At 41.9% G+C, this 11237-nt stretch overlaps 1 protein-coding gene across 1 annotated transcript in view; it reads left to right on the top strand.

Annotated features, from left to right (window-relative positions):
• The window catches only part of STPG1 (sperm-tail PG-rich repeat containing 1), a 51236-nt gene that overhangs the window by 2002 nt on the left and 37997 nt on the right, over window positions 1-11237 (top strand). Inside the window, exon 2 of the mRNA XM_010830058.1 lies at window positions 6751-6869. Coding sequence (XP_010828360.1) covers window positions 6751-6869 — 119 coding nt within the window. The remainder of the gene's footprint in view (window positions 1-6750; window positions 6870-11237) is intronic.

Genomic DNA, 11237 nt, shown 5'->3' with positions numbered 1-11237 from the left:
AGCAAATACCTTCCCTGAGTCTGTGACTTCCCTTTACATTCTCTTCAGTTCAGTTGCTCAGTCGTGTCCAACTCTTTTTGACCCCATGGACTGCAGCATGCCAGGACTCCCTGTCCATTTCCAACTCCCGGAGTTTATTCAAACTCATGTCCATTGAGTCCATGATGCCATCCAACCACCTTATCCTCTGTTGGCCCCTTCTCCTCCCACCTTCAATCTTTCCCAGCATCAGGGTCTTTTCAAATGAGTCAGTTCTTCACTTTAGGTGGCTAAAATATTGGAGTTTCAGCTTCAGCATCAGTCCTTCCAATGAATATTCAGGACTGATTTCCTCTAGGATGGACTGGTGGTGTGCTAATAAACAGAAGCTCTTGATTTTACTATAGCGCATTTTATTAATATCAGTATTTCCCCTTTTAGTTAGTGTATGAAAGTGAAATTGTTGCTCAGTCGTGTCCAACTCTTTGCAATCCCATGGACTGTAGCCTGCCAGGCTCCTCTGTCCATGGAATTCTCCAGGCAAGAATACTGGAGCGGGTAGCCATTCCCTTCTTTAGGAAATCTTCCCAACCCAGGAACTGAACCCAGGTTTCCCTCAACGCAGGCAGATTCTTTACCATCTGAGCCACTAGGGAAGCCCCTAGGTAGTGTTTATGTCTGTCCTATTTAAGAAATCTTTGCCTATCTCAGAATAGTTTTTTTCTAATAACTGTATTATTTTACCTTTCATATCTAGACCTGTGATTCACTTGGAGTTGTGTGTAGGATATGAAAATGTCCAAATCTATTGTTTCCAATATGTATATCTAATTACCCAGCCCCATTGATTGAAAGAGCGTTCTTTTTCGGCCACTCTGCATTGCCATCATTGTTGTTAACCTTGTCTATGTATATGCAGGTCTGCTTCTGTATTCTTTAGGCTGTTCAAATACTACCCTTAATTACTGTAACTATGTAACAAGCTTTTTTTTTTTTAAGTCTAGTAGCATAAGTCCTTCAACCGTGTACTATATTTATCTTGGCTGCACTGAATTTCCATACAAATTTCATTATTGATTTCTTTCTTTATGGCTACACTGGGTCTTGGTCGCTCTGCATGGTTTTCTCTAGTTGTGTGAGGGGCAGCTGTTCTCTGGTCGTGGGTGCAGGCTTCTCACTGTGGCGGCTTCTTGTGGAGCACTGGTTTGGGCTCAGTGTTTGCAGCAAGCGGGCCTAGTCGCTCCTCGGCTTGTGGGATCTCAGCTCCCAGACCAGGACTGAACCCATGTCCGCTGCAGTGGCGGGTCCCTCCATATAAATTTTGGAATCAGCACATTAATGTCCTAAAAAAATCCCTATTGTCTTTTTGATTTAGATTGCATTGATTCTGGAAGTCATGTTAGGGATAATTTACATTTTTACAGCATTGAGTTCTCCAGTCCACGTATATCCTTTCTTTTATCTAAGTCTTCTTAAATTTTTCCCAATAACGTTTTATAGTTATCTATGTAGAGGACTTGCATATCTTCTATATATCTGTTCTAAGCATTTGATTTTTATACCATTGTAAATAGTACTATTTTTATTTCATTTTCTATTGCTTGCTGCTGGTATCAAAATAAAATAAATTGATTTTTTTTATACTGACCTTGCCAAATTCAGTTATTATGTTTAATACATTACCTACAGATTCTTTTGAAATTTCTCCATATACAGTCTTATCATCTATGAATAAAGACAGCTTTATTTCCTTCTTTTCTCATCTTATATATTTTTATTTGTTTTTCTCAACCTCTGCACTGGTTAGAGTCCTTCAGTAAAATGTTGAACAGAAGCAGTTAGCCTGGTTTCATGCTCTATCTCAAGAGAAATCTTTCAGAATTGTTTGCTATAGGATTTTGTCATCGATACCCTTTATCAGATTAAGGAAATTTGCTTCTTTTCCTAGTTTGCTAGGGTTTTCTTTTAATCATAGAACACTGAGTTTTATAAAAGGCTTTCTCCATCTACTAAACAGACACTTTACCACACAAAAAAAGGATAAACATCAATTAGCATATGAAGAGATGCTCAGCATCATTAGCCAATAAGCAAATTAAGGCCACAGTAAGATGCCTTTACACACCTCGTGGAATGGCTGGAATTTGAAAGACTGCCCCTTGTCACTGAGGATACGAAGTAACAGTAGTTCTTACATGCTAATAGTGGACGTGTACAAAAGTGCAACAAGTTTAGAAAAGAGTTTGGCAGTTTTTTAAAAAGTTAAAGTTATGAAAGTGTGTTGGTTGCTCAGTCGTGCCGGACTCTTTGCGACCCCATGGACTGTAGCCTGCCAGGCTTCTCTGTCCATGGGATTCCCCAGGCAAGAATACTGGAGTGGGTTGCCATTCCCTTCTCCAGGAATCTTCCCGACCCAGGGATCAAACCAGGGTCTTCCTGCACTGCAGGCAGACTCTTTACCGTCTGAGCCACAAGGAAGCCCTTCCCCCCAAAAATGTATAATCATCCAGACCCAAAAAAGTATATATTATGTGATTCCATTCTGCATCTGTGGAGATGATCATATAGTTTTTCTTTTCTAGTCTGTCGATATGGTGAATTACATTGATTTTCAAATGTTTGATCATGGCGTACCATCGTTTTTTGTATACTGTTGAGTTTAATTTGCTAACATTTTTATAAGAATTTCTGCATGTATATTTATGAGTTAACGAACTATAATGATTCCCCATCACCTCCTGCAGTAACTCTGTCTGGTTTTGGTATCGGGGCAATAAGTGGCCTCATAGAATAATTTGGGAGACTTTTTCTGTTCAGTTTTTTAGAATAGATTGTATAGAATTGATAGGTGAAGGGTTCTATGAATGTCAGTGTGGTCAAGTTAGGTAATTATTGTCAAGTCTCTATATCTTTATTGATCTTCTACCTACTTGTTTAAATTATTGAGGGAGGGATTTTGAAATCTCTGACAAGTATTGTGGACTTTCTATTTCTTCATGCAGTTCTATCATTTTTTATTTCCTATATTTTGAATTTCTTATTATTGAGTATATCAGAGTTTAGAATTGTTATATTCTTTTTCAGAATTGAATGCTTTATCATTATGAAATTACTATACCCTCTTTATTGCAGGTAATATTTTTTGCTCTGAAATCTGTTTTGTCTGACATTAATATCTAGCTTTGCTTTGATAGGATAGTATATCTTTTACTCATACCTTTACTTTTAACCTAATCCTGGTTTTGTATCAATATTTAGAGTCTGTTTCTTGCAGACACCTTGTAGTTAGGTCTCCCTTTTTTATCTATCTCAACCATCTCTGTCTTTAAACTGGGATGTTTAGACTCTAAATTTAATGTGATTATTGGTGTGTGAGCTTAATCCTACCATCTATTAGCTTTCTATTTGTCTCACCTGCTCTTTCTTATAACTTTTTTAAAAGACTTTGGTTGCGCTGGGTCTTTGTTGTGGCATGTGGGCTTTCTCTGGTTGTCGTGAGGGGGCTTCTCTGGCTGCAGAACACAGGCTCTTCTTTAGGCTCAGAAGTTGGAGTAGACAGGCTTAGTTGCCCCAGACATGTGGGAATATTAGTTCTCCAACCAGCGATCCCCATATCTCCTGCACTGGAAGGCTGATCCTTAACCACCGGACCACCAGGGAAATCTCAGCCCCATCTGTTCTTTATATACATTTTCTGGATGTTTCTGTACTGAATATTTTTTTGTTTGTTTGTTTCTATTTCTTTCCTTTGTTGGCGTTTTAGGAATAACTCTGCAGTGTTTTCATAGTGCTGCTTTGGAGCAAGGATTGCAAACTTTGGCCACTTGGGCCCGATTGGACACGCTGCCTGTTTCTATCAGTAACATTTCATTGGAACATAGTTAAGCCTGTTTGTTTACGTGCTCTGTGGCTCTTTCGCTCTAGAATGGCAGAGCTGAATGGCTGCAACGGAGACTATCCAGCCTGCAAAGCCTTAAATATTTACTATCTGGCCCTTATAGAAAACGTTTACTGATCTGTACTATAGAGTTTATAATGTACATCTTTAATTTTATCAAATTCTACCATCAAATAATATTATTACACTTCATGTACAGCAGAAGAACCTTACAACAGTATATTTTTAGCTTTTCCTTCCTTGCCTTTGAGCTATTGTTGTCAAACTTCTACATACATTATAAATGCCATATTAGTGTTGTTATTGTTGCTTTAAATAGTCAGTTAGAAATGATTCAAATATTATATTTACATCTAAACGTATCCATTTATACTCAAGGTTCTACACTTTGCATTTACCTACATATTTACTGTTTCCAGCACTCTTCATTCCTCTACGTAGTTCCAGATTTCTGGCTGCTATCATTTTTCATTTGCCTGAAGGACTCCTTTCATTTCTTATAGCTCCAGTTTGCTGGTGATTAATTCTTTCAGTTCTTCTGTGTCTTCAAAAATATTTTGCATTCATCTTTAAGAGATATTTTTACTGGGTACAGGATTCTAGAGTGACAGTTTTTCCCTTCTGGTATTTTACAAAAGTTGTTTCTGACAGTAAATATATTTGTTCCGTTGTGTATAATGTGTCTTTTTTTTCTTCTGCCTGATTTTAAGATTTTCTACTTCTTTTAAAAAGAAATTTGATTATTATGTGCCTTGATATAGTTTAATTCTTATTTCATGTGCTTGAGGGTCACTGACTTTCCTGGGTCTGTGGGTTTTTTTATATCAAATTTGGAAAATTTCAGCCACTTTTTTCTTGAAATATTTTTTTCTAGTTCCTCTCTCCCACCTTGCTTCTTGGGAGAGCCCAGGTACATGTATATTAGTTCCTTGACATTTGCACATAGCTCACTGATACTCTGGGTTTTTGGTCCTTTCTCTCTGTGTTTTGTTTCGGATAGTTTCTATTTCAACATCTTCAAGTTCACTCTTTTTTTCTGCAGTATCTAGTCTACTGTTAATCTTATCTTGGTTTTGGCTTAGTTGCTAAGTCATGTCTGACTCTTTCGACTCCATGGATTGTAGCCCACCAGGGTCCTCTGTCCATGGGATTTCCCAGGCAAGAATACTAGGGTGGGTTGCCATTTCCTTCTCCAGGGGATCTTCCCGACCCAGGGATCGAACCCAGCTCTCTTGCATTGGCAGGTGGACTCTTTACTGACTGAACTGCCAGGGAAGCCCCTTATCTAGTGTATTTTTAATCTCAGACTTTTTCGTTTTCACCCTCAGGAGTTTGATTTGGATCTTCTTTATACTTCCATGTACCTTCTTTATGTGTTCAATCTTTTTTCTAGCTTCTTGAACATATCGAATACAATTATTATTGTCATAATGTTTTATTAATAATGTAATAATGTTCTTGTGTTCTATCATCTATATCATTTCAGAGTTAGATTTAATCACTTGTTTATTTTTTTCCTCATTGTGAATTGCATTTTTTTCCTTCTTTGCATGGCCATCATTTTTTTTTTTTTTATCAAATGCCAGATAGTTTTACCTGTTGAGTACTGTATGTTTTAGTAGTCCTATAAATTGTTATGCTTTGTTCTGGGATGCAGTTATATTACTTGGAAACAGTTTGACCTTTGCAAGTCTTGCTTTTAAGTTTTGTTAGCTGGAACCAGAGCAACACTTAGTCCAAGGGTAATTTTGCCCTGGGCTTCCCAGCTGGTACAGTGGTAAAGAAGCCATCTGCCAATGCAGGAGAAACGCAAGAGACAAGGGTTCGATCCCTGGGTCGGGAAGATTCCCCTGGAGAAGGAAATGGCAAGCCACTCTAGTATTCTTGCCTGGAAAATTCCATGAACAGAGGAGCCTGGCAGGCCACACAGTCCATGGGGTCGCACAGAGTCTGGCGTGACTGAGCGCACAGCACACAATTCTGCCCTATCTCTGAAGCAAAACCCTTCTGCATATGTTCCTTTTGTTGCACGAATTGTGAAATTTTCCACTCTGACTTGGGGGACGGGAACGGCTGCTGTTCCCGGTGTTCAGGCCTCGTTGTCCCACTCTGATGTTTCTCAGCGGAGTCTTTTCCCAGCCGTGTGGAGCTTTCTCGCGTGCCTGTGCTAATCGACACTGAGGAAACTGCTCGAGGGGGCCCGGTGCAGGCCTCAGAGCCCTTCCTCTGTGCAGCTGTCTCTTCTCTGCACCATCCGTGGGGAGTGAGAGGGAGAAAAGGGGGAGTTCATCTATCACTGGCACCTCACAATCCAGACGGATAAAAACTTAACTTGTTTTCTATAAATGGTCCTCTTCTGCTTTTTCTCCCCAAGTCTGCTTAAAGCAGAAACTTAAACTTACATTTGTCTTGCATTGTGTCCTGAAGAGTGGCCAGGAGCCCCATTCTGAGATTTATCAGCCTCTCTGCATCTTTATGGTGCGTTGCTTGCCTGTGACTGGGCTGAGGAAGAGTGAAAGCTCTCTGTTGCCCTGCGTGCTTCTCTTCAAGATTGCCCCAGATGGTTTTGTGGCAAGAATGCCTTTCCTGTCAGATCCTTCCTCTTCTCTGGGACAAAATGCTTCAGCTATGTGACGGAGTCTCACTAGTGTAAGAGCTGTCGGGGCGGGGGGGCAGGGAGGGGGAGGGGGGAACACCAAAAACTTACCAAGAGGGTCTTTAAAAAAATCCAGTTTCACGTTTATCTCTTGTCCAAAGGCAGGTTTCGCTTTTATTCCACTTAAAATAAAATGTTAGCATATAGCTCTGTGTTTTGTGCACGTGTCAGTCATTTTTTGTTTTGATCTCATTTTTATTCTGTTTTTATTGTTTAGGTTTTACTGCTGCGTATCCAACACAATCCTCCATCCCTTATAAATATCAGCCTTTGATAATTCCAGAATCAGAAAAAAAGGGATTTAATAGTCAAGCCAAAAGATTTTACCACAAACAGGTAATGAACTTGTCTTACTTTTAGTCCGGATTTTAGTGAGTCCGTCGCCATGACCAGTAGAGGGCAGTGTCACCCAAGGAGCCCAGCGCCCTCTACGCCGGTGCGATCCGACCGGATTTTAAGAATGAGCTGAAAGGGTATGAAGTCCCCGGGAAACAACATGAGTTTACTTCATATGCCAAAGATTTTGTATTTTTCATTTTCATAATAATTTAAAATATACATTTCTTCTTAAATTTTTTTGGTTTCTTGGGCCATACTGAAACCAAAAAAATTTTAACAAAAAATGTATTTTTTTAATTATTATGAAAATGAAAAATACAAAAATCTCTGGTATATGAAGTAAAAAGTAAAAAACCCTTTCCTCTCTCTCTCCCCAGCCTTATTCAAAACTTGACAGGAACTAACAAGACTTTCTTCAAATAATAAACGAGCTGTGTATCTCAGGCGGCAAAAAGTCTGCCTGCAATTCAGGAACCCTAGGTTCGATCCCAGGGCGGGGAAGATCCCCTGGAGGAGGGAATAGCTACCCACTCCAGTATTCTTGCCCAAAGAACCCCATGGACAGACCATGGGATCGCAAAGAGGTGGACACAACTGAGCAACTAACACACACACACACACAATAAATGTACAGTTACCTTTGTGGTGACACATCCACTGTTTTTCTTACGCTTCAACAGCGTGTATATAATGTTTATGCATTTCCCCCAGTCTCACCTTCTTTCCCAAATATCTGTGTCTCTTTTCCTCTCTGATCTGGAAGATTCTGCTTGGCTTCTGGGGGAGGTGGTCCCCTGGTAACTTGAAATTTCACTCGCTGAAGGCCCAGGTCTGACGTACTCTCCTCTCACCAGCAGGGGGCGGAAGCAACCCACAGACGCCAGAGCCTTTAAAAATCATTCCTTTATTCTAACTAGGACCTTCAGAATAGCATTCTTTTGGAGGAGTCGTCATGTCAGTTACCTTTCGCTGCATTCTAAAAATGTTTTTCATCCTACCCCCGCGGCCACGGTGGCGAGAGGGAACAGGGAGGTCTGGGTCCTGAACTCGGATGAGTCCTTCGCAAGCCACATGCCCTTTAGCCTGTTTCCTCCTTCTTAAGCAAGAGCGCTCAGCTAGAGAATGTTTAAGTTCCTTCTACTTCTGCTATTTTAGGATTCCAAGAGAGCAAATAATATAGCGTGTGTACATACATACACACACACATATTTTTAATTACTTGTAGGTTTTCTCCAAAGGTGATAAATAAGCTATTTATTTACTCAAGAGTTTTCTCCCTTCTCTCTTATGTTTTAACTGTCCCTTTGCCTCTCCCTTTTGGTCTGGTTTTCCGTTTGTCCATTTACTGAGCATATACTGTCCATCTCTCCAGTATCTGCAGCCCGACCTCCAAGAGGGAGGGGACATAGGTATACCCTTGGCTGATTCATGTTGATGTTTGGCAGAAAACAACACAATTCTGTAAAGCAATTATCCTTCAATTAAAAAAAATTTTTTTTATTAAAAAAAAATAGCAGCCACCATTTACCGATCCCTCCTTTGTATGAAATCAGTTTTAGACCGTATTTCTAACCCTGAGAACAGTGCTAAAAGGAAGGGTTTATACTTTTAACAGAAGAAAAAACCGGGGCTTAGGGAAGTTAAATGATCCACCCAAGGTCTCACAGTGCAGGATTTGGCACATAAGAGCCCTCACATGAATATTTGCTGAATCAATGTTGAAAGAATTAGACCTCAAACCCAGGCTCAACTCACTCTAAAACCTCACGCTCTATCCACACATGACACCACACGTCCCTCTGTGGCCTGCAGAGTCATCAAGTCCATCTATGACAGGGACCCAGCGCTCACTGAAAAGGCCTCCCCCGGACAGACCAAGCTCAAAACAGGGGAGAGTGTCACGTGTGTAGGCCCCGCCTGATCACGGTCCGAAGACTCAAATCCAGGGATGTGGATGATCTGGTTTTTAAAGTCTGCGTTTTCAACTACTATTGAGAAAGTAGAAATTTCTACTTTCTACTTTGTAGAAATTGTTCTCCTGAAGGAATCAAGGTGCCAGCCAGCCAAAGCTATAGGCAGCATCTGATATAGAGAGAAATAGCTCAGAAATTTGATTCATACTTTTTAAACGAGGTCGTGCTGGTTCGACAACGTGAAAACGTTCATCTAAGCATTTGAAAGCATTTTGTAAATAAGTATGGAACTTTACGAAAAGGGCATGGGATCCATAAACCAGGTCCCCGGAATTCTGTTATTAGCTGCGTGGCTTTAGACTACTCCCTTGACTTTTTGTGGGCTTCAGTTTCCTCATCTGAAATATACAATTCAGGTTATTATAATTTTTTAGGTTCTTTAAGCTGTAAAAACAGGAAAAAAAAAAAACCTTAATCCACACTCACAATTCTCATTCTTCCTGAAGAAACTTGAGCATTGAGAAGCTAAGAATCCTGTTTAACATCGCCCAATAATTTAGTGAGGCAATACAAATTAAAAGCAGATTTTAAAACTCCAGTGTCTCACCACCCTTCTTATAGCATTAATTGTACACACCCTGGGCTTGATCTCATAACTTGGTTGTGTCCTCACATCAGGCCTGTGACCCATTTAGCACAACTTTAACGCAGACAATGAGTGGCCTCTGAAACGTGCACTTACCTTAATCAGACTTCTGCAGAGAGACCTCAGAGCGCCACAGCCCAACTCGCATTCCCCGTAAGAATCTGACTGCTGGGTACAAGGAATCCTTCCTGAGCTCGGTGTCTGGACTGGCAGTTTTGGCTGCTAGGAGTGAAGTCTGCTTCCCCAAACATTTTACAATTATTTACAGACTCTGCACGCATGAAGAGACATGCCTAATCTAGGACCAAGCCTAGCCTAGCAACCCAAAGGACACTTTCCTCCCCTGCCTCCCCAGTTCTGTCCCCCTGTCACCGTGGACTGTGGTCACTATTTCCCAAGCTGGCTAACACTAAGGACACCCACTGAAAGTCTTTGCATCTCCATTTCCTCATCTCAAAAATAAGGATGTTATATTCATCTAGGTAGGCCCTTGCCAGGGATTCCTATTCCATAATCCTAAACTTGATTGATCCCTTCGAGGCACAGATGAATGGGTACTGGTATTATACAGACACCCCTCTTCGGGTAGGGTGTGCGATTTTAAAATATATGTTAATTTCAAACAGAGCCTGACAGCAAATCCACCCTCCTCGTGGTAAGCAGAACTGTGTTTAATTGTGATGAAATTGTGAAAAGTGAGCACTGTTCGCTTATCACCTGGATCAGGCACCAGACCAGGGATATTTCACATGTCAGAGATTTTTCAATGAAAGGAAGTTCAGTTTGCAGAGACCACCTTGTTCAGGGGGATAAGCCCCCCTACACGTGCCCTCCGTTGCATGCTTGAAGCCGCAGTGGGCTCTGCCTGACCTTCCTGCTCTGGAAGCCTCTCCTCTACATCAGTCACCAGCACCCCTTCCTCAGGGGTCTGCAGGGCACATGGGTGGGAATAGCAAACCCTTGGCCGACACAGATAGCACACCAGGCTCCCCTTGAAGATGTGGCATTTCTGACCTCATTTAATCCCCGTAATCACCATGAGCTAAGTCCTACCATTATCCCCACTTTTCAGATAATGAACCCCGAGACATAAAGAGGGTTAAGTAACTTGCATAGCCAGGGTCAGGTGGACTGAGGACCACCCAGGAGGCAGGTCCTAGCTCCCAGACTGTTTCCCGGCATCTTTGGGGGAAGGGGAGGTGGGGCATGGGAGGGGGAGCGGGAGGAATGGAGAACGCACCCCCTCCCCTGAACGCCCCCCACCACCTTCAGTTTGGTGGGGCGGTAATGGATGTGCACATCTTATCAGTGTCCTTTCCAGGCCCCAGAGCCCCTCAAAAGTCAGTTGAATGAGTGACCCCATCTCAAGTCCAGGCCTTCCTCATCGAGTCAGGGTAACTCATGCCATCCACCTTACATTGTTTCGCCACGTCACCTCTGTTCTGTTCCTAGAACATACATACAGGCTGCCAATCAGTCGTGCCTGTATCCTGGCTCCTTAGCCCAGCCCTGGCCCTCAGCAGGCTTGAGTGTGTGCTTGCTGAATTGAGTTTTTGCTCACATTCCACTTGGGATTTCCAGGGACTGCTAATGAGCTGACACTAGATTCAGTAAGGAGGCACACATGCTCAGTTGCTCAGTCACGTCCGACTCTTCGCCACCCCACGGACTGTAGCCCACCAGGCCCCTCTGTCCATGGAACTCTCCAGGCAAGAATACTGATGTGGGTTGCCATTTCCTTCTCCAGGGGATTTTCCTGACCCAGGGATCAAAACTGTGTGTCTTGGGTCTCCTGCGTTGGCAGGC

This window comes from Bison bison, unplaced genomic scaffold (genome assembly GCF_000754665.1).
Source record: "Bison bison bison isolate TAMUID 2011002044 unplaced genomic scaffold, Bison_UMD1.0 scf7180017864516, whole genome shotgun sequence".
Lineage (NCBI taxonomy): Eukaryota > Metazoa > Chordata > Mammalia > Artiodactyla > Bovidae > Bison > Bison bison.
The sequence above is the reverse complement of the archived record's forward strand: the minus strand, read 5'-3'. Positions and strand labels throughout refer to the sequence as shown.